The 26,008-nt window shown below is 34.7% G+C and overlaps 2 protein-coding genes across 8 annotated transcripts; both read left to right on the top strand.

The window, feature by feature from the left end:
• The first annotated feature begins 2,307 nt into the window (after positions 1-2,307).
• Positions 2,308-14,266, top strand: LOC147401731 (putative sodium/metabolite cotransporter BASS1, chloroplastic). Of its 7 annotated transcripts, none has more exons than XM_086443101.1 (8): positions 2,308-2,801; positions 4,472-4,612; positions 9,398-9,553; positions 9,626-9,747; positions 9,848-10,009; positions 11,674-11,734; positions 13,130-13,311; positions 13,810-14,266. In XM_086443101.1, exons 1-7 carry the CDS (start codon positions 2,400-2,402, stop codon positions 13,307-13,309), a joined length of 1,224 nt encoding a protein of 407 aa, XP_086299227.1. In that variant the 5' UTR covers positions 2,308-2,399; the 3' UTR covers positions 13,310-13,311; positions 13,810-14,266. The 7 variants fall into 7 exon arrangements, with proteins under 7 accessions (XP_086299227.1, XP_086299226.1, XP_086299225.1 ...); XM_086443100.1 differs by lacking the exon at positions 13,810-14,266 and adding an exon at positions 13,525-13,745; XM_086443099.1 differs by lacking the exon at positions 13,810-14,266 and having other exon boundaries at positions 13,130-13,480.
• Positions 14,267-18,355: 4,089 nt separating this feature from the next.
• LOC147401730 (COBRA-like protein 1) lies at positions 18,356-25,540 on the top strand. The gene is made up of 6 exons (XM_086443096.1): positions 18,356-18,669; positions 18,764-18,846; positions 22,729-23,197; positions 24,015-24,168; positions 24,288-24,565; positions 25,139-25,540. The coding sequence occupies exons 1-6, from the start codon at positions 18,582-18,584 to the stop codon at positions 25,429-25,431; spliced, it is 1,365 nt and encodes a 454-aa protein (XP_086299222.1). The 5' UTR covers positions 18,356-18,581; the 3' UTR covers positions 25,432-25,540.
• Positions 25,541-26,008: the final 468 nt, after the last annotated feature.

Raw genomic sequence — 26,008 nt, 5'->3', positions numbered from 1 at the left:
CATAATTTCAAAGACTTAGATGTAATTTTTGATCTAATTTGACAATTTGCAAGAATAAATAACTATTAGAGGAATATGATATATTCAAAATTTTAAATATTTAAGCACATCTTTTTATATGAGTGTCCATTTCTCCTATATAATATATGCATTTTGGGTATTTCACGAAGGACTACCAAGTATCGAGCTAAAAAAATAAAAATAAGCTATATAAATTTGTCAAGATTTACTATTGGAAACATCTAACTTGATGATTGGGATCATTGATTTTGAAAGTTAGAAACGCCGACATCGATATTTGGGATTATCGATATCAATGATTTTGATTTTTTTCATTTTTTTTTCGAGCTCAACATATATATTATAATGGTGAAATGTACACTTGGATAAGATGTTATGACTAAATTGTTATAAAAAAGAAAAAAATACCATGCTATTCCACATTCGTCAATCTTTACTATGCTTGTGGGTTAGAAAAAAATATTGTAATGCTTTTCACATACAAATAGTTGTTCTTTATAATCCATTACCGATTGCTTCTAATAGTATGTAAGAGGAAAATCTCTATTGTGTCTCTTGCCCATCTTGAAAATGCCTAGCCGAAAGTCTCTTATTTTGTTTGTATTATAGTGAAAATCTCTTCTGGTAGGTAGGCTCATATCCTTTTATCAACAAATTGATGAAATTCAATTGTTAGAATCAATAAACGGAACTACGTAAAGGCCACAATCATTGCATTTATAATCAATTTTTTCACTCGAAAGTCCCCTTTCTATTGTAAAACGCTAAATCATCTAGGCTCTTTCACAGAGGAATTTTGTATAGTGAATAAGGAAGTTCTTTAATGATTTCTTATGTTGATTGACAACTATTCTACTTCGTATCATCCCACCCAAATCTATACACTATTTCACTAACCACCATTTGATTCTTAGAAAAGGTAGATCCACATACAGGACCTGACCACATGATTTTTAAACTCGTTCGAGACCGAGACGTATTGCCCGAGTTAACTCGATATCGGAGTTGAACGAGACCAACTCACAAAGTGATTTGTTTTGATCAAGTTTTATGTCTCACGTTATATTTTTTGAATTATCTCACGAGACGTCTCAAACATATCGCAAAACTTGTCCGAGACGACTTGGTATCGGAGCTGAACGAGACGAGACGCGATACCGAGTTCAAAAACCATGCCTGACCATGCACCGAGATAGGATGACCGATAAGACTTTTCCTCTGTCTCATTTGGTGTGGCATAAAGACCAATTGGAAAAGGGGAGTGGATATGAAATTGATAGGCATGTAGAACGTAATTTCATAGTACATTCAAAAGCGGAGCTAGAGACAAAAGATCTTCCTTTTAAAGATAATATTTTCAAAAATCTTATATGTCCATTCAAGGTGATATCTGAGAGTTTGAAGTAGATTAAAACTAAATCTTCATAATTATAAGTATTTTTCCCTTCATTCCTACTATTTTTGCAAAGCGTTGGGCCACTTGCACCCACCTCTTTGTTCGTCTCATTCACTTAAAAAAAGACTATTTTTTGTTTAGTAGACTAACTTTTTGTTTGATAGGAAGTTACTAAAAACTTTCATCCCAACTCAATATGATCATTTTGAACCACCTGAACAGACTGGATAGGAACCTACCAACTAGTACATTATAGGAACCAATTGAATTCTTTTGGGTAGATTTGGTAGGTTCCTATCTAATATATGTTGGGAATTTGCTATTAATCCATCGAATAATGATCCTTCATTTAATTTTGTTTTTTTTTTTAGTGAGATTTTTGAGCTATCCGTAAATTAGGAGCTGAGGTTTTCATCATTTTTAACCTACTTTGCAAGCTCAAATTGGTTCTAAGGTTATTACTTCTGGTACAAAATCCTTTTAAAAACTATCATTAGATGGGTGGGACGAGCAAAAAGTAGGTGCAAATAGCGCACCCCTTTGACAGATCGCTGGAACGTGGTTGAAAAATTCAAGTTCGTAAGGATAGGCGGAGAAGGAGTATTTTTGGTAGAACTTTTATTAAGGTTTGAGTAAACGAAGTTACATTTGGAAAGAAGTCCATTCCTCAGGGTGCCTTAATTAATTTTTTCCAAAAATGAAAGGTGCTGATAAATCTTTTTTTGTAAAAGTTGTGTATCCCGAGGTAAAAATCTACGGTTCTTACAGGATACACGTCAGTTGATTTTTTTTAGTCACCCTGTCAGGTTGAGTTACAAATCAGCATTCCAAAAATTAACCCAAAAATGTACTTTTATTGAAATTGAATTATGATCCTAAAATAAAGAAAGTACATTTTTTGTTTTACTTCCCGACTGTTCTCCAGAGCTAAAATTTGGTAGAAATTAGTGCTCTCCCCATTAAAGATTTGATCTTCCCAATCATGTCTCTCTCCCTCCACACCCACCCTCTTGTTTATTGCCCAAAAATCCATCCAAAATTTCTCATTCTCACACCCAGAAAACCCACCATCTCAATCTCAACAATGCCAAAGCACCCAAAGCACTTCTCCATTAAATCTGCTAATGGAAACCATGAACGTTCATCTGTTGTTGTTTCAGAGAAACCCAAATGGGAAATCATGCTTGAAAATGCAGCAAGTTTGTATCCTCTGTATGTGACAGTTGGAGGGATTGTTGCATGTGTGAAACCTTCTACTTTCTCATGGTTTGTGGAGAGAGGTCCTTCTTCTTTTAGTTTTTCTCTAGGATTCATTATGCTGGCAATGGGTATCACATTGGACCTCAAAGATCTACTTAATTTATTCATGCAAAGGCCCCTCTCTGTGAGTAATTTTTTTTTTTCAAAATACAACTAATTCTTTGGGTTTGTTTCTCTCTTTTTGATAAATAAATGTTCAAAATGAATGATGTTTCTTTGAGGTTTGAGATAGTGGCGTACAACCTTCTTTTTATTTTTTTCCTCTTTTGGGAATTTAAGCAAAAACATGCTCTGCAATTGTTGGTGTTCTAGTTAATTTCAAGAAAATTGTGATTGGTATCTTCTTAGTTAAATCCTTCCATCTCATCTCGTCCATGCAATTGTTGGTGTTCTAGTTAATTTCAAGAAAATTGTGATTGGTATCTTCTTAGTTAAATCCTTCCATCTCATCTCGTCCATGGACGAGACTGAGTTGTCTCGGACGGTCAACTCATCTTGGATGAGATATATCATTTAACTCGGTTTAAAATTATTAATTCGTATATATTTAAATGAAAATAATTATATATTTTATAAAATCAAGTTTTATTTTTATAATAAACATTTAAATTCCAAAAAAAGTTAATTATTTTAATCAAAATTTACAAAATCCTGGTTGACTCGTCCAAGTCATCTTGTTTATCTCGCGAGATGATGTGAAGGCTGAGACACTGTGTACATCTGGCTTGTTGCTAGACGATACTGGGATGACTCAGGCGAGTCATCTCGGTCTCGGACGAGATTTAAAACCATGTTTATACGTGGCACTGCATTGAACTCTCCAGTAATATCTATTTGGGATCACATGATCCTTTCTAAATTTTTTGTTTTCATCTTCTTTTGGTCAGTTGCGTTGGATATGAGTCTGATTGTTGATGATCATGATCTTATGTCTTGTGGCTTCATCTGTATCAATTTATGCTCTTTATATAAAGTTGAGGGAGAATCTACCAATCATCTCTTCATCAATTGTTCTTTTGCTCGAGAAATTTGGTCTCATTCCCTACTTTTTAACATCCATTCTGCGTTTTGGAAAACCTTTATATCTTTTTTCAAAGTTGGAGGTCTTCAACTTTAATATCAATTTTGCACATGTATGATGTTTGTTTGAGATATAAGATATTGCAGTTGCAGTGTAAGTTAATTAATTGTTCTTTGGGAATTTGAGAAAAGGTTATGCTGTGAATTCAAGTCTTGAGTGGTTTATAGAAAACCATGATAATTGCCTTAGTTTGTTAGGAAATAATTGTTCTGTTTTCTTATTGGGATCCGTACCATGGACATATCAAAATCAGCCCGTTCTAAAACTTCTAATCCTAGCAGATGTGTTGAAAATTCACACATGTAAGTGTGGGATATTCTCACACCGCTTTGTACAGTGGCCTATAGGACCCAAGTGGAGAGTAGTTTAGGTATTCTTTTGGGTGAAAATGATCTCTTCATCATGAAAATCATCCACACCGACTACAAGTTAATAACCTGTTAGCCGTTCTATCCCCTTTAGATTCGAGATAAAGTGACTCTTTCTTGAGAATTTCAAGGACCTCATTGGGCAATGGTGGAAGTTAATGGTAAATAGGTTTTTAAAATAAAATCAGTGGTGTGTCGTTCACAAACTAAGGGTGTTTGACACGGTCCGATATCAAAAAATGGATGTCCTTGTTACATAGGTCTTTACCTATAGTAAGCTTCGAGTGTTTTTTTCATTCCCTTATTTTCTGTTTATTTATTTTTATTTTATTTTATGTTGGTCAGATACTGTTTGGTTGTGTTGCTCAGTATACGATTATGCCAGCCTTCGGATATATTATTAGCAAAACCCTTGGGCTTCCACCATCCCTTTCAGTTGGATTGATATTGCTTGCTTGTTGTCCTGGAGGTACTGCTTCCAATGTGGTAAGCTGTGCAATTTTTTCGTTCTTGTTTTCTGTTTTTTAAATTCCTTATTTTTCATGAGAGGTTAACTGATCGAGATTTATGCTTTATGAAATTAGCAAAATCCTGAAGTGAAGAAAATGTGCCCAATCTTTCTATCTTTACATTTTAGATTTGGACTATGAGTATGTTTTTTATTATAATTGTATGTGAAATGGGTCCTTGTTTTTGTTATATGTGTGAAAGAGCCATTGTGGGTTGATATGCAGGTGGGATCCTTTTGTGGTGTCTTGTTTTTTGTTTGTAGAGAAAGCATAAAGGGACCAAAGCTCCAGTAAACTTTTGAAGCAGAATAAACCAGTATGATCTTAATCTGTATGATCTAGAAGGACAAACTGATTCCCATGACTGATCTCATTATTTGGTTCTCTATGATTATGAAACGATTTACAAGGATCCAAATCATTAAGAAAGTCATATTTTCCAACAGTTTCAACATTTTTCTATAGTGGGAGAAACATGTAGGGTGGAAAATCATTGCAAGTAAGGCTTGTCCAAAATATCTTCGAGGCTACCACATATGGAGTTCAATGTTGTAACACGCCCAAAGCACTTGCTACTATAGATAGTAGTGTAAACTGCTCTAATAATAATTTCTAAAAGATGGCTGCTGTGCCCAATTCTTTATACAGTCTAATTAGTTGCTCAGCACAACTTTATTTGTTTCTAGTATTCCCCCTTGTAAGTCTAATTATATAAGTTATTGGATAGCTTTATGGTGTTCATAGAATTAAAGCAGGATGGTTAAAGTGCAGATGAGCTTCTGGACTGCTACGGATAGGCTCATCCCAATCAAAATAAATAATTTTTTTAATAAGATCACAATAAAACCTGTTATGCTATATTGAGTCGAATGTTGGGCAATCAAGAAAGATGTGGAGCATAGAAGAGATTGAGGATGCTGAGATGGATGAGTGGAAATATATGAAATATAAACTTAGAAATTAACGAATTTTGGAAAATAGAGGAGTTGCTTTAGTGTGATAAACCAAGGGAAAGTCAATTGAGACGGTATGATCATGTGCAACAAAAGCCGTTTATGGTCCCAATTGGAAGGAATGTGCAAGTTGAAGGATCTAAAAGAGAGAGGAATACCAAAAAGAATGTAGGTTGAGGTAGCGAAATTAATTAAGAACAAATTATGGGCGTGTTTAGAAAAATGAAGGTTGAGTGTGAGAGTTGGACTGCCAAGTTATTCTCAACTCTCAGGATCAACTTTCGAAAGTTGATCTTGAGAGTTGAGAATAACTTGGGTGTTTGGTTGCTGAAAATTCACCCACAACAAACACTTGAATCCATGTCTTGTTCAGAGCAACAATCTAAGACTTCATACCTTGTTCCATATCTTGTTTTGAAGGTTCTTCTTGCTCAGATGAGGATTTACCCCTTCGTTGTAGTTCAATTAGGGAGTCGACCTGCAATCATCTTCCTTAATAATAGATCGACATTTAGGGTTTCCACTTCATGAGCAAGGGTGGCAAGGGGCTTTTGCTAAAGGAGACAAAGAAAGTGGTTCTGCTCTTCCTACTAATAATAGGAAACGAAGAAGAACAAGAAGAGAGAGAGAGAGGTTTTGCTCCTCCAACCAGAATAAAGGGAAAAGAAGGAGAAGGTGAAAGAGAAGATTCTGACCTGATTTTGGAACGGAGAGACTGAAAAAATAGGAGTGAGAGACGAGAGTTGCTAACTTTCACCTCTTAGGATTAGGGTTGAAAATCGGATTTTAGGTCGTTGGAGAGTTGGGGCGAGTTGGCGACTCACGTTACCCGAGTCTTTCAAACACGCATAAGTTGGCAACTTGCGTGAGTTGGACTCTCCCGCTGTGAACATGTGGTTTTCAAACACATCCTATAATTAACAAAAGACATGGCTTTAGACAAAAGTAAATGGAGGAACAAAATTCGTTCAACTAACTCCAAATTTTTAGGAAAAATGCTTGATGATGTAGCTCCATGGGCATGAAAATCTTTTCTTAGTTTTATTTTTAAAACTTTTTGATTTATTTATTTTTCTTGATGGAGGGAATTTTTTTATTATTAACAAGGGGCATGAAATACCCCAAGAACTCACCAAGACCTTTACAATACAAGAAAAAAATAAAAAAAATAAAATAAAAGTAGAATAAAATAAAATCGAAGTGATTGACTCTGCCCATCCAAACACAAAGTCCTCGAACTGAATGCCCTTGAAGTCGCCACCCATTATGGAGGACCAGTAGAATAAAATGAAATCAAAGTGATTGACTTTGCCCATCCAAACACAAAGTCCTCGAACTAAATGCCCTTGAAGTCGTCACCCATTTTGGAGGACCACTTGTACATCTACCCTTTGGATTCCAACACAGTTGGAGAATCATCCATGAAGTATTACCATATGGGAGAACATCTTGACTTGCCACCCCTTCATTATGTCTAAAATAGTGGTTGGACACTGTCTACTTGCTCCTAGCAAACATACTTCATTAGAAGAAATTTTTTATGCCCTTTTGCACATAGTACACATGTTGGAAATTCAACATCCCCTACTGAAATAATTCACTGTGTATAATATTCAACTTGACATTAATTATTGGTCAGCCAACTTTTTTACTAAATCATTTTATAAAACGTAATTGTGTTTCTAACCTTCCTAGGAAAACACGGTACATGTTTATTCTTATGGAAAATTTCCTCTATTGAGAATTCTTGAATAAGTCTGGAATCCATGACAATTTGTGAATTATAGTGTCACGCCCTGACAACATGACTGGAGGGTGTTGGACCTTGCCCCAAAACTCAAAACTTGAGTATAAGCCTCAAGAATATGCAGGGGTGAGATCTGCCAACACCTAAAGCCTATCGGTCTAGATACCATGCTTTGGGACTCCCGTAATCCCAAGGTATGGATTGAGAGTCGAGATAACTCAAAGAATTTTCTACCCATAAAAATTTCAATTACTTAGTCATAGAAAAAATGAACTATTCTATAAGCTAACAAATCATAGCACAAGAATTTTATTTGAAGCATAAGTGATTATATCATATAAAGATGTTTAGTGTCATAACATACCATAGGGATAACAAAAAGTGTAATACATAGGACATAACAAAGGTAAGAAACTAAGTAAGTGTCAAATGATAACATACATATAAGCAAAAGACATCCTGACATCTAACAAAATACATCTTGACATCTAACAAAAGACCTACAGTCGGGGAAAGCAAATCGTAACAACGACTAACATATGGCTCATAAGGTGCGACCTCTATAATTGGATCTAGCTCGTAGTATGGCTTTGGCTCTCAGTACAACTTTTCCTCAATGTACTCCAACAAGAAGGTGTCCTCTACGAGGAGATCTGAAAGGTGCAAAAATGGTAGGAGTGACGAAGTTACCCAACACGTACTAATTAACCCTAAACTAGTCACTAGGGGTGAGAAAACAACCTAGTTTCTAAGTTTTGTGTCTTTTAAATATGGTGTGTGGCATGGCTTTTCTTTATAAGGTCATGATTCATAAATCGATAAATATATCTAATTGTGTTTGAATGCAACTATCTACTATGTCATCTACTAATAGAAAGCATTGTAATGATAACCAATTGATTGTAGTTCATTTATAATTATATAATGACATAATAGATATGCATACCACATCACATACTAATACATAAGGTAAGGTGAGAGAGTCCAAGCTTGCGATTGATCTCTCATCAAAATCGGCCTGCCTAGTCATGCGGAGTTCTACTTTGTACCGGTGTAAAACAGTACCGGAGTCCCATTAATTCACCGATGAGGGATCTGAACATCGTTGGGCTTTTAACGTGGGCTGAGCATTTTCACTTTTCCTAATTTTTTGGTATGGCGTGGTAATCGTTGACTCCCATGGAGAGCGTGGGGTCATTCGCAATATGCCATCTTTTCGACTCAGGTCGTCGTTTGACAATAGCGTCAACGACTCAACTAAACCTAATGTCTGTCAACCATTCGATGACTGCAGTCTAGGATGGATCCATGTCTAAACTAAGTGTGAACCTCACGTCTAATGCCTATTAGGCGTGCATGCAATCTCAAATCCCTGTAGCTCCTGACGTCAACATCTTTATAAACAAAACCAAGGTTTATCGAGAGAAGATATAACTAGTACTTCCCAAATTTCATTGGGAGTGACTGTATCCAAGGCATCCCATACCATCAGAGAGCAAGTCAAACCTATCGACATCTTGGGTAATTCCTCATTTTCAAAAGAGCCAAAGGATTACTCGCAAGGTAGTTTCACAGGTCCTTTTCCGGTTCACTAAGTATATTAAAATAATATAAGTATGTGTTTTATTTGCGAGAAATCCCAAAGATCAAAATCTGACATTTAGAGTGGCTCTGATAACATGTAGAACATCAATTAAGGGTTTAGAAAAGAATGGAAAAAGTGGGAGGAGTCGAACTTGACTCTCTCACTATGAACCGTGGTATATATAAAACTAGAAAAACAAATGAAATAACAAAGATGCCCTTATGACACATATATAAAATATTGATATATCTAACAGGGGTTATCACATATAGACAATCACCCACTGGTGGGTGAGGCTATTATTTTGCGACATAGTTTAGAATAGGAAGCTTCTTGAACCTAGTTGGTACTTGTGTTTATTTTGCTAGCTTTCTCAGCAGGTCAAAACGAATGATGTAGACGTAAGAACACCAAAATTCAAGGTTCTCATTTTTGTGGCATTTCTTATTAATTTATTACTGTGAAATAGTGTTACAGGTGACCTTGATTGCTCAAGGGGACGTACCTTTGTCCATAGTAATGACGGTGTGCACCACTCTTGGAGCAGTATTTCTCACTCCTCTCTTGACCAAGATCCTTGCAGGAACTTACGTTCCTGTTGATGCTGTCAAGCTTTCCATTAGCACTCTGCAGGTGAAATGAATTCTTTTGATTTGATTTTTTTTTAATTTTATGGGATGAGGTTCTCAAGTGTCTTCTTTACAGGTGGTCGTTATTCCTATTTTGCTCGGTTCTTACTTGCAGAGCACATTTCCGTCTGCCATTAAAATCATCACACCTTTTTCTCCAATTATGGCTGTTTTAGCTTCGTCATTTCTTGCATGCAGGTTTGGGTTGATAACATTTGAATCATCAATTGTTGCTGCCTAATGGCTGATATATATACTTTTTATCATATATTCCTCGGTCTTTTTTCTTCTTTCTCAGTGTATTCTCCGAAAATGTTGCTCTCCTCAAATCATCACTTTCTAGTGCATCAATGGCCTCTGATCTCTCTCCACTTCTTCGTGTCCAAGCAATATTTTCTGGAGAATTTGGGGCTGTTATACTGTCTGTGCTGCTACTGCATTTCGCAGGTTTCTTTGTGGGGTAAGATCTGCATACTTTTATTGTTAATGTTTTTAATTGTAGGGAAAATTACTTAAAGGACCCTGGCAAAGGGACTTTTTTCTAAATAGTCCCTAAGTTTTGGGTGGTCTCTTAATAGTCCATTAAGTAAAATTTTCTTTTCTTAATAGTCCCTAGACCTCATCTCACATTTATAATGTCTTTGAAATACCCAAACTACCATTTTCTCATCTTCTTCACTTAGTTAGCTTTTCCAATGGCGATTGCGATCATTTCCGACAGTCTTTGAACATGAATGACGAATGGAGAATGATATTCTGTTAATTTTGAACATTTAGACATATATATTTTTTTTATTTCAACATTTCATTAAAAAAATGAAGAACAAAGTTGATATTCTAAATTTTTTTATGATTACATCGCACCTTTTGATTTGCAACTATGATATATGCATTTTGGGTATTTCGAGGAAATTTACCAAGTATCAAAGTTGAAAAAACGAAAAAATCTGGTTCACATTACAGTGTTGAGTTCACAACTTTTTATTGTTTAGTTCAACATTTTTATTGTCGAACTACCTACTTAGTGCTGAGTTCACCAATTTTTATTGTCTAGTTCAACATTTAATTACTGTCAAGTTCAACGCTATTTTCATATAAAAAAAAACCCTCAAACTTGACCGTAGTTAAATGTTGAACTAGACAAAAAAAGTGGTGAACTCGATACTAAGTGGTGAGTTCGGCAATAAAAATGTTGAAATAGACAATAAAAAAAATGGTGCACTCGACACTGTAAATGTTATCGAGATTTTTCGTTTTTTTTTTTTAAGTTCAATGTTGGTAAATCTCCTCGAAATACCCAAAATGCATAAATTGTAGTTGCAAATAAAAAATTATAACATGATCATAAAAAAGTTTGGAATCTCAACTTTGTTCTTCATTTTTTATAAATCATTGAAAAAAATACGTCTAAATATTCAAAATTAAGAGAACATCATTTTCCATTCGTCATTCATGATCAAAGATTGTCGGAAATGACTGCATTCATCAATGGAAAACCTAACTACATGAAGATGGGAAAAGGGTAGTTTGGGCATTTCATAGACATTATAAACATGAGATTAGGTCCAAGGACTAATAAGAAAAGAAAAATTTACCAAATGGACTATTAAGAGACAGCCCAAAATTTAGGGGTTATATAGAAAAAAGACCCTCTACCAGGGTCCTTTAGGTAATTTTCCCTTAATTTTATGAAGGTCGCTTTATACTTCACTTCACGTACCGATATATTTCTCAATTTTTGTTGTATGTAAACAATGTAGCTTATTAATTCATTACAAGATAAAGCTTAAAAAAATCTTTTAGAGCTTTTAGCTAACACCAAATCCTTCTCACTGATGCCATCATTGGTCTTGGTTGTACATTCCCAAACCATCTCAATTGTTCTCCATTATTTTGTCTCCTATTGGGGTCATTTTTTTGATAAGTTGTAGGCAATGAACGATGATGGTGTTATGGCTAAATTTTTTAGTCTGCTAAACCTTTGCATATTTTTTATTAAAATGGTCGGATCGCTACTATAAATGTTTCATTCTAACCAAAGTGCCCTCTATGTAAAGCTTTAATGGATTCATTTCAGTGGGAGGGGTTGCCAACAAACAATTTAAGGTTGTCTTCATGTTGCAGGTATTTAGCAGCAGCTATTGGTGGTTTTAGAGAATCACAACGACGGGCAATTTCCATCGAGGTATCGTTCTCTACGTCACTTTGACATTAATTTGATCTGAGTCATCGTGTTGTTTGTTGATTAATCTGATTCAATGTATCTTTATGCCATGGTAGTATATATTTAGTTCTTGAAGTTAGCTATCATCAAATAGCACTATTATAACATTATTTAACCTAAATATTTAGGGTTTTCCTTGATTTCTGGTACTCATCAAACTTTTGGTCCACACTAGGGAGTGAAATTGTAACTTTTAGGGTGATTTAGACATACCCCTCCCCGTTTTTGTGGATATTTCAGATAAGCGCTATGTTTCCAAACTAACGACATGCACTCCTTGACCTTAGTATTCCAATCAACCAATGAAAAATGACCTAAATGCCCTCATCTGAAACCTCTAGGGGAAACAAAAAAAACCTTGATTTTTCATCCCAAAATTAGTCATGTTCAACCTCTTCGGAAAAAAACTTGAGCCCTCAGAGGTTGTGGTTGAAATAATGGATTGAAGATAAGATTTGAATAGGTTATAAATAATTGGCCATAGAGGTTGAAAAGCTTGAAGATGACGGATTTTGGGCTAGTGCTTGATGATGACAGTATTTAAGTTCATTAATCTATTAGAGAAGGCCGAGTTCAAGGAGGGCATGTCGTCAATAAGGGTGTCAATGGGTACCCAATTACCCGGTTACCTGATGTAGCCAGAACCGATTGGTCGGTTTTGGGTCTTCCATTATGGACCTGGTCATTTTCGGATCTCCGTCCGCTACCTGACAGTTATCCAATGGGTACCCAATAGTTAATTTATAACATTTATAATGAAATTAATAGTCTCATCAAATACTAAAAATAAATATCTTGGAAGTGAATGTGAATGTGAATTCTTTTTTTTTTTTCTTTTACTTTTGTCTCTACGTGAACTTCTATTCAACAACAAATAAATGGTCCATACCATAATTTTCTGCAATTTTATTCTCTAAATTTTGATTTTCTTGAAGAATTCATTGTTGATCTTAACTTTCAACTAAGGAATTACATGTTAAATTGTTACACTTAAACAATTGTCTATTTCATTGGATGCTCATTTTTTTTCTCATTTAAAGAAAAATATTATTCATCTTAATAGGTATCTGACGAGTACCCCGATGAGTACTGGGTATTTGTAGGGTTGGCTTTGGTTCCAAGGATCTCATACCCAGAACCAAAACTGATTAGAACCGGAACCGAGATTTTATTTAGTTTCCAATTTTGGGTATACATGGAACCGACATGTTGACAACCCTAGTCGATCAATTTGAAAATAAGGGTGGTATCTCAAATATACATCGAAATTAGTAGCTGTACACCCTCATTACACGAGGCTTAGTCAGTATTTAATTTGATTATTATGATTTATTTTTTTCGGAAACACCTGCACAGGTTGGAATGCAGAATTCATCCTTGGGTGTGGTTTTGGCGACGTCCCATTTTACTTCCCAACTTGTTGCTTTGCCTCCTGCCATGTCTGCTGTGATTATGAACATTATGGGTAGCAGTTTGGGGTTGATTTGGAGATACATCAGTCCTCCCAATTCCAACGAGGGTCCTAAAGTTGATTAAAGGTGACGATTTAATCTTGCTTCACTTTGTCTTAAATGCTAATTTAAATTGCATTTCGTCTCTTCGTAGTCATGAATCGTGTATCATCTGTAATTTTAGAATGATCTTGATGAACTGCGGTTCATCGACATAATACATTTGAGCGAAAATCAATCTGATTTATTTCTTACATTTTACCGGATTGGGACCTGATTGAGCCAGAATCGATTTCATAGGTTATCAAGTTGGATCCTTTTTGGAACTCAAATCCTTGATCCATGCATATTCTCGAAGGGTTAACTATACCTCGCCCTTGCCTAATTATGATAGTAGTAAGCCTCATTTTGAATATATTTATGGATTTATCTAAGTGTATTTTATAATTTAAGAAATATTAAATGTTAACATTAGACATCATTTTTCTCACTATAATAGTAAATATATTACTTTGATTATATTGATTGATCTAAGGCTAATTTAAAAATTATATTTGTGTTGGAAAAATGTTGCATGAACTAAAGTAACATGTGGAGCTCGGCTTGCTTCTCATTTGGGCCACGTGGACTGTCACATTGGCCCAAATGACATCTCAATTCTCTAGGAGGCCTCGGTTCAGGCTTTGCATGGTCTTTCAATCCATTTAATCTTTTTTCGTTTGAACCGTGTTGTAGGATTTATAGTTTCTAATTTTTGAGTTTTGTGGGGAACAAGACTTGAACTCAAGATCTCTTATTCTTGAGTATTAATGGTGTAAACTTTCTTTATTAGTTAAAAGCTTTTTTCATATTTGTGTTTGTTAAAGGTTAAAGATTCATTTGATTTGCTTCTCTTGAGACAACTTTCTAAACCTTTAGTCTTACATTGAATAGAAATAAGACTTGTGTTCAACTAATAAAGTTTTCCACTATCATACTTACTTGGATGGAGTGAGAAAAAGATGATCTCATTCAAACACGTGGGGGTCTAAGGCATTGTGAGACTGCAGTCCATTATGTTTGGGGCCAATCCATTAGAAAATCTTAATGCACACAGGTGCGCACGTCGTGCACGCAATAACACACACACATGTTGGGTTGGTCTTATTGAGGGGTTTTTATTTATTTATTTTAAACTCAAAGATCCATTAGTTTTGTTTAACTTACATAAACAATATTCATATCTCTCTCTTTTGTTTTCCTCGTTCTTATTCTTTACAAACTATTGATTTGATTGAGTTAGTTGAAAATCTGTTATTTCTAAGTGCACGGTTAACAAATTTGTGACTATTGTATCTTGAAAATTAATCGCTGTGATGGATTGTACTGTAGAAAATATTCAAAGGGGGATTAATTAATTTTAATAACAATAATTTCTCTATGCCTCAATCACTCAATTAAATTAATAAGTTTATTTCACTTATTTTTACTGTTTGATGTATACACCTTGCTTCTTATTCAAATCTATATATAGAAACAACAAGATGTCGTGTCCATGACATAGATGGTGGTCTTTTAGTCCATGCAAACCTGATCTTACCTTCCCCTTCTCTCTCTTTTCTAAGAATATTAGAAGAGTCATGCTGGAGTGACCACAAGATTGTGTCTCATATCTGACTTTCCTGACGTGAAAGGTTGTAGAAACTATAGATGCATTTCACTCGTATCTCAATGAGAAGAATCTATGGTTCCTACCCACTTCCATGTTAGGAAAGTGAGATATGAGGTGCAATCTTCTTGAGGTCACTTCAGCATTATTAATGTTAGAATCTTAATTTTGTGTGTCTATATCCATTCATGGTGCGTTATATAGAATTCCTTATCTAGCAAGCAAAATAGGCAGCATTAAACAACAAAATGCTACCAGCTGTGTTTTCTTCACGCTTAAAATTTCTGCATGAAACTGTTACACGTAGCAAGAGTGTACAAATATGGAAGGACGTTGAAGTGGTGCTGCAGGCAGCATTTTAAAATGGTGGGCCCGACCAATGGCATTGGTTGATGCTGAACTGGATCGCAGTACCGGCACATTTCCGAGACAGGAAACCGTGGGAATGCAAATTAGGCAAAGATCATCAAATTAGTATTCGACATTGAACCCTTATGTTCATATAGGGTTTTTAATACACATAGCACAAGTTCATTAGTTGTTGGTACATGTTCTTAGCTTTATCAATGGATTGGACTACACCGAAATCCGATCCATTCTGATCTGTTAATGAAAGGTTGAGATTAAGGATTTGGGTTCTAATACGGATCAATTCGATTACTTATCGGATCATACATCAATGTGAGCGGATCCTCTGTAGTACCATTTTCCTGTAATTTCCTTGTAGACTTTAGTGACTATTCTACGGTCTTGACTGAGTCACTTTAAAAATAAATTGCACTCAAATCCTTTACTCCTCGCTACATAGCTTAGATTAAAAAAAAAAAAAAAAAAAAAAAAAAAAAAAAATCCACAAAAAACCTTATTTAAAATCAAGATCAAAGGTTTTAAAAATGAATGTTCATTGAACTCGTAAATAGAAATGATGTTGATTAAGTTTTTTGTTGACGTGGCCATACCTCAACCATTCTAAACTACTTTAGGAACTACAGGAAAAAAGTACCGCAAAGGATCCGTTCCCACTGTCAAGCTCACTTCAAGCAGTTACGAATAATTAAGAGTTTTATAAATGACTGTAACACACCATTAATGATATTAGTGGGAAAACGATTACAAATTAAATCATAAATAATATTAGTGGGAGGCAGTTATGAATTAGGGTTTTGGTAGCTCAAATCCATAATTGTTCACCACTCAAGCCTACAAAAACAGGGTCTACATTTACTCCCAAGGGATCAAATTCTAAATTCCCATAAGCACTTTTTATCTATATTGCTCTTCAACTTAGCTAATAAATATGGAGCTGATTATCTCCATATGAAATATCTAGGGCACTGGTGTGGTATTTTCCAAAGTCCTTTCAATTCCAAAGTCAGACAATAATCATTATCCCAATAAGGATCAAATCACCAAAGAAGAATAAATATATCATCGGATAAGAATGTATGATCTCTAATACGTATTCCGAAGAGTAGGAAATCCAAAAAATTGCCCTCCAATCTTTTCAGAATAGATAGGATCTAGAACAATACCATATCGTATGAGATCAAATTCGGACATGAAAATGACATATTCGATTGGGTTTGGGTTTGATATATTTGGTGTTGGTTTCTCTACAGTTTGTCACCAATCTGGTCCATTGACAGTCCTATATGACCCACCATGAAAACATCAAATGATCCAAAATACCAATTTAGTTTGCTTTTAGTAGATAGTAGGGTTTGCAATGAGTTGGGTGTGGGTCGGGTGAAGCATATATCCGTATCCAACTCCGTATCTTTATATCAGATCCAATTTTGTTTAGGATATTTGTACCTAACTAATCAAGGGATATCCATATTTGACCATGGTTTTAAAACTCAGTTTGGAGTCTCCTCTCATTCAGGCCCGATACCGAGTCATCTCAGACGAGTTTTCTAATACAGTTGAGATGTCTCGTTTGATCGTGAGTCCTAAATCTTAGTCAAAAAAGTGACGTTGTTTGTTGATCTCATTTAGCTTCGATACCAAGTTAACTCGGACAATACATCTCGGTCTCGGATGAGTTTTAAAACCATATATTTGATTTGTACCCACATTTCAAGCGGATATCCTATATATTTACCTCATTGTGAATTTGCCATATTAAACTCGGATATATGGATATCATATGCATATCAATGTCAAATGCTAAAAAAATAAAAATAAGTAGAATGAAATAATTACAATTAATTTTACCTGAATTCTTATCTGATAAAAAAAAAATGTACACTTATCCCTAAAATTCGGGTCTTGATGCATTGGGTAACCGGATATTAGCCTTACCCATTGCCAGCCCTAGTGCGTAGTAGATGCAATTGGAATAAAAAGTTTGCTCCTTAAACAGATTAAAAATAAAGTTTAATTTTGCACCCAAAAGAAAATGCTACATAGTAACCTAATTCCAAAAAAAGGAAAAAAAAAAAAATGCTACATAGTATCTTCCTTCGGGCCCATGAGCCATTAATACACACCAAAAAAGTCATATTGGTGTGCATTTTGATGTGGTTTTATGAATAGTTCCGTGAGTACGAGGCCCATGGAAAATATTCTCGAATCAAAATGTTGCTATTCTCGTAAAGGGCCCACCAAACATTAATTGGACAAGTGGGCTTGAAAGAGTACCACATTACATCTACAGTTCTACACCCACCACCTTTCCGTCTTTCCCCTCCATGGTTTTAAAACTTGGTGTCTGATCACCGAGTTGACTCATCTAAATCATAGCATCTCAAACAAATAAAATCATTTAATTTTTTTACATTATTTATTAATATATTTATATTTAAAGAATTTTTATTATTTTTTATTATAAGATACAGTAGAAGATACTCAATCACAACATCTTATCTCTCATAGATAACAAAATTTTAATTCATCATTTTTTTATATCAAAAATATAAAACCCACTTGACTCGGCCATCATTTTGGAATTTAACGAGTAAATCTTGCATCTCCCATCTCGAATAATTCATATTAGCTGTCTCACTCACACAGTGGCTTCCGAGATCGGGTTGACTGGCCCGGGTCATCTCGGTATTTAATGAAGGTTTAAACCAATGGTTCAACTGGCAACTCCAATCAGTATCAGTGGACCCAAAAGATTGTTCCACAATGCATACTTGGAAAATAGTTAACGGTAATCAAGCCCTATAGTACCAATCTTTACGTTAGCCACTGTTGTACAGTATCATAAGTCTAGGAAGCCAAATGGGAGAGAAAATCAGCCAACTCAACCCCCAGAGATTCGTAGTGCACGTAGACGCATTCTTCTAGACTAATGAAACCTGGAAGCGGTAAAACTTACGCGGTTTCTACGCGGATGATGTGCCATTGGCACAGAACCGTTGTTCTTTTTTCGTGTGTATCCCGAAGAAAAAGATCTATGGTTCTGTACCAATGCCACGTCATTCACGTACAGACACGTATATTTTTTCGCGTCCTGTTCTTTCTTCTAATTATGGAAACTCTCCATCTCTCATCGAATTAAACGAGAGAAATTAATTGGTTTTAGAGAGAGAGAGAGAAAACCATGATCACGCCCTCCTCGTTCTTGCTGTTTCGCTTCTTCTTCTCCTACATTTCTTCTCTCACAGTCACAGAGGAGAAGATCATAGACGTTTCGTTTCTCTCTCACAACATCTGTGCTTCGGACAGAAAAACCATTATTAGATCAAAATAGATAGATGAGATGGATCAAAAGTTTGAGATAAATCGAAGTTTAATCTCTGTTTTGTTCTTCTTCTTCTTCTTTCTTCGATTCTACATCGATCCAGCTGGTTAGTTTCTCTAAATTAAATTATTATTTTTTATTAATTTTATTTTTTTACGATTTAATAATTAATAGATCGAAAGGAATTTTGATTCTGGTAGATGGATATGATCCATTGGATCCGAAAGGTAACATCACCATCAAATGGGATGTCAAGGAGTGGAATGACGATTCTAGCTACAACGTAAGTCTCTCTCTGTTTCATTTTTCCTCTTTTTTTTTTTTCCCTTAATTATATATTCTTAAAATAAATAAAAATGTAAAACTCAGTTTTTTTTTTAATTTTCTATAATTTCTAAATGTGATCCAACGGCGCATGTTAGCATTTTATATGTCAAATGGCGCAGGGAAAGAGTAATGATTCCATACTTACGACAGTTGTGAAAAAGTGTGTATGTTAGTTTACGAGAAGCCCGAGGAACAATTAAAATACACTTTGACTCCACTAGTGGCGTCACTACTGGATCACTACTCTTCTGGAAAATGTAGAAATCTATAAATGATCTGAATCGTTTAAATTTTTTTTACTCTATTACATCGGACGGACGCAAGAGAATCATCGTTGAAATGTCGATCTGATTTTGTGCATTTGGTGGGTCATGGACCCATCTTCAGTGGGCCACACAAATGGTTGATTCTCAAAACCGTCCTAGCTGGCATCCATATACGTTATGACAGCTATAGTAGACATCCCACAAATGTAAGATTAGGATTGTAAACGGTCGTACTTGGGTCGGGTCAACCCAAATTGGTGATCATCTGACTTTTATGGGTTTTGAGAACTATGGGGCTGGCCCTAATTTGTGGGCTAAAGATCAAAACCCTAATCCTTAATTACTTTTCCAATTGGATCAGGTTGGTGGGTTAATTCGGGCTACTGGGTTTTGAACATTTTCTTCCTAATATGCCGTTACAATAATAATTATCTTTAATCTATATTAAATTAGTATTCTTTTTCATTATATGGAAAATTACCAAAATAATCATGTATGTGGCCAAAATTACTGATTCAACCATGTTTTTAAAATGTTTATCGAAACAACCATATATTCATTTTGATATTTATTTAGACCAAAAAAGGTACCTTATAGTCAAAATTTTAACTTTTTCAGCATATTGTGAACCTTAAACCAGGACATAAAATGGGTATTTTTGAAATTGATGATCATAGAAAAATGCATCCATTCATGTGTATTGCTCTCTAGGCACCTGTTTAGGTAAATAATATTAATTTACAATTTTCTCGTGAAATAGCATCATCATTACTAACAACATAATCCTATAAACGAGCGAGGATGGCATTGAGGACGACTAGTAAAGTCAAATTAGGCTGCAAAAACTTTGGTCTTCAATCTATTGTTCATCATTCATATCGAATCCCAATGACTTTAATTATCTCACTTTGAAACTACCTCCAAACTCCATGTTCATCAATGTTAACATCATGAACAATCTGTAACTCTTTTTTCACTTTGTTGTATCAAATAAAAATGTAATTTACTATTTTTCAATCTCATCATCAAATTTCTTTTTTATTTCACCAAGCACATGTTGGTTTATGGTCCTAACTTGAGTTTTTTTTTGGGGTATCTTGTAACTGGGGTGTGGGGGTTGGCAGGCCTTTTATCCAGAATTGATTTGATTTGGGCGTTTGTACAAATTTTGGGGGTATTTTCTTATTTACAAAAATGCATGGTTTTCCCTAGGATGCCATATATTGTCCAATTTTAGAAACCCTAAAAATTGTATTGTATTTTTGCAATTTTCATCAATAAAGAATTATCATCACTACCCACGGACATAGGCAATTTTGTCGAACCACGTAAATCTCTTGTGTTCTTTGTTTTAATCTTCGTAGTTGATCAATCTTGATTAGTCGAAGGGAGCATTTTTGCAACAGCACGTACATAAACTCCCTAAGTTGTCTTACTCTAGGCTTCTTACCAATCGATCCATTCTTCTAGTGGGGCATTTTTCACGAACCTTTTTAACACATATATAGAACATGCAACTGCTTCCACCAAAGAAACTGATAATGTGTTTTTTTTTTTTTTTTACTTTAACCTACATCTAATTATATAATTTATTTTTTCCGTTCAGCTACTTCATTTTTTTAATGGTGTAGTTGAGAATCAATTGGTGTTTAATGTAATGTTTTCTCATATCACACACAAAATATTCATAACCCATGTCAATCCTCAACACCTTAATATGAAGAACACTGTTCCTTTCCAAATAATGCTTGAAAATTTTAAAAATATTGTATACTTCTGTTTTTTTTTTTTTTTTTTACTTCAAAAATTAATTAATTAATTAATTTTATTATTTTTATTTTTATATACTAATATTGTCAATGAAGTCAATAAATACCTATTGCTATTATTTGAAGCAACCTTCAATGGTCCACACAAATCTGAATGAACCAATTACAACAGCTTCATGGCTTTCTAAGATTTTCCTATCTATCTTGATGCTTCTTTCTCAAAACAAGCTTCATATATTTTATTAGGAAATGAATCATGGGTAACCTATAAATCATACTTTTTTGTACAAACAAGTTTATGTGTCTGAAACACATGTAACCCAACCAATCATCACCATTTGTCCATCATTGAACTAAAGCTAGGTAAATTATCACATTGAATGTTTAATGGAAGCAAACAATTTGGGGTCATCCTTACCTTGGCTTTTAGACATGTCCGATTGCTATGTTGCAAACACCCTTGCTAAGTGCATATTGTATCCTTTTAAATAGACGCCTCTTGCTCAAGAGTTTTTGGTGAAGACTACAAACATAATGCACAATGAATATAAACTTGCGAGATCCATCCTTCAACTTGATGGGAATAATATATTTTTCCATGATGGGTACTTTTGTACCATTCACAAACTTGTACAACTCGAAAAACATCTATTTATTGCCAAACATATGGTTATTACAACATGTATCTAAAAATCACTTATTCTTGTGGTCTTCTTTTGCAACATTGCATTCTAATGACTGGGTCTCGAAATAATCATCATTATTTTCAACAGCATTAGCGCGTACATTGATTATTTTATTTTGAACTTGTCCATCCACTGACTGAAAGTTTAAAAACATTGTGTTTTATGATCTTTCTTTTTGTTCTCTCTTAAGTATTCTCTTTGTGCCCGGTGAGATTTGTCTGATCTGTCAGTTCCATATATCCTCGATCAACTTGCCAGATCTTTTGATATTCAAACAAGACCTGCATCTGGATCCTCAAATCTTTCCCATGAAACTTTGTAAGTTGTAGTTTAAATGAGCCATTCCCTATCACTCAGCTCTGATACCGAATGATGGACCCATAAAATACTTTAGCACAAACAATTCTCAAAGCATGAAAAAAAGAGAGAAAGAACAATGTTCTCAATTGATTAAAGAACATAAATCTTAATTCTTATTAATGCCACATTCCAATATATATAACTTATTAACAGTAAACCCTTAGATTAAGCACATTCTACGACTGATATACACATCAAACAAAACAGCTAAAGATAGAAATCTACTTCTAATATGAAGATAATCTGTAGGCTTACTCTCTATTTGTACTCCTACTCTTGGGGCACATGTGGATTACATTTCAGACAATCCAACTTTAGTGTGAATTGTTCATGTCTTGAAGACCATCCTCACAAAATTGCAATCTTTTCTGATATATTTTACTTCACTAACTTCACTTGAATTTGAAGAATTAGGACTGTAAGTTTAAAGAAATAATTTAAGTAACTTTTTAATATATCTACTAATGTTAGAATGTACTGATATTTTCTGATGACAATTTTTGTTTATATTGTTGGATCATCCAAAATATTGCCAAATAAAACCTCACGAGTGGAAGTATAAACATGGAATGATTACATCCTTACTCATGTTTTATTAATTTGTCTGAACCGACTCTCAAATCATAAACATCTGAGTCGAGTTCTCAAAATTTTCAAAATATTGGTTTGCCTGGGGATGCCACGTAGAGATCATGTTGGAATATCCAATCATTAATGGCTGATGGTGAATCATTTATTTTCTTCTAATCTATTACAGGTAGATGTAAACATATTCAATTTCCAATTGTTTCGACACATAGAGGCACCTGGATGGAGATTGAGTTGGAAATGGAGACAGAAAGAAGTGATATCGTCGATGCTTGGGGCTGAGGCCACAGAACAAGGGGTTTGTTCTTCGTTCAAGAAAATGAGTCCTTTCCCACATTGTTGCTTGAGGAAGCCCGTAATTGTTGATTTGCTGCCTGGTACAGCGTACAACCTACAAACTACCAATTGTTGCAAAGGAGGGGTATTATCGTCAATGACACAGGATCCCACCAAGTATGCAGCAATGTTTAAAATGACAGTAGGGAATGCAGGGAATCTTCCTCGGCGCAATGAAACGACAAATATATTGCCCAAAAAGTTCAGCCTTGGACTTCCTGGCTACACCTGTGGGGCTCCCTTTCTGGTCAAACCCAGTAAGTTTAGTGTGGATAGAGGCCGTCGATGGACACAAGCTCTCAGTAAGTCAATCTATCATCAAATATTTATCTAAAAAATCTTGTTCGTCCATTCAATTTTGTTTAAGTCATGTCTTCAATTTAAATGCCTGTCTTCGTAATATAAATTGGATTTCGTTGCACATGACCAAACAATCGTAGTTTAGCTTCCATTCATATTTTATTTTATTTTATTAGTAGAGGTTTTCTGAATAATAAGTATTTTTATATGAATAATAGAAAAGTAAATGGGTATGCAGTAACTTCATTACTTTAAGGTTGTAACAAATCAAGTTCCTAAGGATACCATAAAAATACTTATAATTATAGACTTAAGGGTGACATTTTTTTAATTGATACCAACTTACAGATTGGCACTTATGACATTTTGAAATAATCTAAGAAAAAAGTTTCTAAGATATCAAAAAGGCAAAGACACGTGGAATATATATGATTGGTTGAAATAATGTAGCTTGACAGTGTTAATGAGTCAGTGGGCATGCTGTGACACATACTAAAATAAGAGACAGTCCACAGTAAAGATCCACACCTTATGGTCAATTTTTTTTCTGGATAGGTAAGCTGGACTTGAACCCATGACCTCAAAGTTGGTTTGGCATGTGTCAAACCAACTGAACTATGTCTCTAAGCCCCAAAACTTATGGTCACTTTGCATCTTGTATTTGGTTATTTGGGTGGACGTTTTTATAATGTAAATCAGTTGGGTAGGATTAGTTCTTGATCTCAATCGCATTCTTTTGGACATTACTCTGTGTCAGGACAACCTCTGAAATTTTGTTAATCTTACTCTTTGCTTTGTTGTTGTGTGTTTGTGTTTTAGTGACATGGAAGGTTATATGCTCTTACTCCCAATTCAAGGCATCAACATCCCCAACCTGTTGTGTTTCCTTGTCTTCCTTCTACAATGACACCATCGTTCCATGTCCCAAATGCAGCTGTGGTTGTCAAGGAGAACCTGGTGCACAATGCATTAAGTATACCTTAATTCCCTCTCACCCATCTTCAAATTATTCTTCGAACCTGATATTAACTTAATTCCCCATTTTTTCCATTATCAATGTTGCACGTTTTTTTTTTTTTTTACAATACGCAGGCCTGGCGAGAAACCATCTTTGTTGCAGCTACCACATAGTGAAGAAGAAGTTGTTCCTCCTGCAGTGATGTGTACACAACACATGTGCCCGATCCGAGTGCATTGGCATGTGAAGGTAAGTTATAGGGACTACTGGAGGGTAAAGATGACAATAACAAACTTAAACTTTGTTAAGAACTACAGTCATTGGAGCATGGTAGTTCAGCATCCCAACCTTCAAAGTCTAGTGCAGGTCTTCAGCTATAACTACATGCCTCTGAACCAGTATGGTGTCATTAGTAAGTTCACTTCATATAAGTTTTTTCCTAATTTGATTTACTTTATCATTGTCTTCGAGAGCTGCTATTGGCACCCCAACTTTTACTTATTACATCCCAAGTTCTTAAATTATTTATCACACCCCAATCAAAGATTAAAGCACACTCTTCAAATATTATCAAGGTTTGGCTCTAATTATAATTTCAACATTACAAAACATTATACCACTCGTTCAAACAATTTCAGTAGATGTATACAATTATGATTAGGCTCATATAAAATCCTAAACCCCAAAAAAAAAAAAAAAAAAAGAAATCTAGCAAGAAAAAAAAAATGAAAGAGCTTATATTGGCACCCCAACTTTTACTTATTCTCAACCATTTTTTTATTTTCTTTATTTTTAATTGGGGTGTAATAAGTAAAAGTTTGGGTGTCAATGGCTGCTATCTTATTTATTTATTTATATTTTTTTTCTAATTAAAATGTTAAAGCCATGTTGAAAAAAAATATTGGTTTGGTTAAGACTTCAGACTTATGTTCTTGTTTGTGTAAAGTGTGAATTAGTTTATTAAATTGGGTTTTATTCTTTGCAGATGACACAGGAATGTTTTGGGGGATTCAATACTATAATGATATGTTACTTCAATCGGGCGAGAGCGGGAATGTGCAAACTGAAATCTTACTTCGCAAAGAGCCTGGAATATTTACATTCCAGGATGGATGGGCTTTTCCGAGGAGAATATCTTTCAATGGCGACGAATGTGTCATGCCCCCTCCCGACGAATACCCCCAACTCCCTAACAAGAGCTTTTCACATACCATTACAACACCTTATCATATGTCTTCTATACTGTTGTTGCTTGCATTAATGTTTTTGTTGTATTAAACATCTTTCTTCTAGGGTTCAAACATATTTCGATCATCATATAAGGTACATTTACTGTGATTCTACTTTCATTTTGGTCTACCATGGAAATCTTGCTGGTTGGTGGTCATTGATTTTCCTAGCTGTTGGACTGTGACATTTTTTTAATAAATAGGCATGTGACATTTGACATCGGTCTTTTTTGAGAGACTAATAGAATATGACGTAAATGTCCTCCTCTTCGACCTCTAGGCAAAAACCCTTTCTTTTTCTCTCAAACCCATTTTCTTTAACCTATCGGGTAAATATTACCTTAAGAATCCATTTCTTTTAATCTTCAAATGTCAAGTGCAATATGTAATTTTGAGGAACTAGAAGAGAATGGAATTTTAGTAGAAAAATTGAAGGATTTCTTTGTTAATGTCATCAATTTGAAAACATAAGGATGCCTAAATTACTCAAAAATCTTCTAATAATAATAATAATAAGCATTTGAGGTTATTTTTAGTAGAAATTTTTTTTAAGGCATTTTTGCGAGGAAAATAAAGTTTGGAGGTGTATTTAAAGCATCTTAATGTGTGTCCTTAACAAAACCCTA

Source organism: Akebia trifoliata, chromosome 5, assembly GCF_017979445.1.
Source record: "Akebia trifoliata isolate Shusen 1 chromosome 5, ASM1797944v1, whole genome shotgun sequence".
NCBI classification, from domain to species: domain Eukaryota; kingdom Viridiplantae; phylum Streptophyta; class Magnoliopsida; order Ranunculales; family Lardizabalaceae; genus Akebia; species Akebia trifoliata.
Note: the sequence above shows the minus strand (reverse complement) of the source record. Positions and strands in the feature narration are given on the sequence as shown.

What these genes read in the sequence shown, in the direction of transcription:
- LOC147401731 (XM_086443101.1), top strand. Translation starts at nt 2,400, where the DNA reads ATGTCTCTCTCCCTCCACACCCACCCTCTTGTTTATTGCCCAAAAATC. An exon ending in TTCGCAGGTTTCTTTGTGGG is followed by an intron (nt 10,010 to 11,673) that starts GTAAGATCTGCA and finishes TTCATGTTGCAG; the next exon opens with GTATTTAGCAGCAGCTATTG. An exon ending in GACGGGCAATTTCCATCGAG is followed by an intron (nt 11,735 to 13,129) that starts GTATCGTTCTCT and finishes ACACCTGCACAG; the next exon opens with GTTGGAATGCAGAATTCATC.
- LOC147401730 (XM_086443096.1), top strand. Translation starts at nt 18,582, where the DNA reads ATGGATCAAAAGTTTGAGATAAATCGAAGTTTAATCTCTGTTTTGTTC. An exon ending in ATTCTACATCGATCCAGCTG is followed by an intron (nt 18,670 to 18,763) that starts GTTAGTTTCTCT and finishes TGATTCTGGTAG; the next exon opens with ATGGATATGATCCATTGGAT. An exon ending in TCGATGGACACAAGCTCTCA is followed by an intron (nt 23,198 to 24,014) that starts GTAAGTCAATCT and finishes TTTGTGTTTTAG; the next exon opens with TGACATGGAAGGTTATATGC.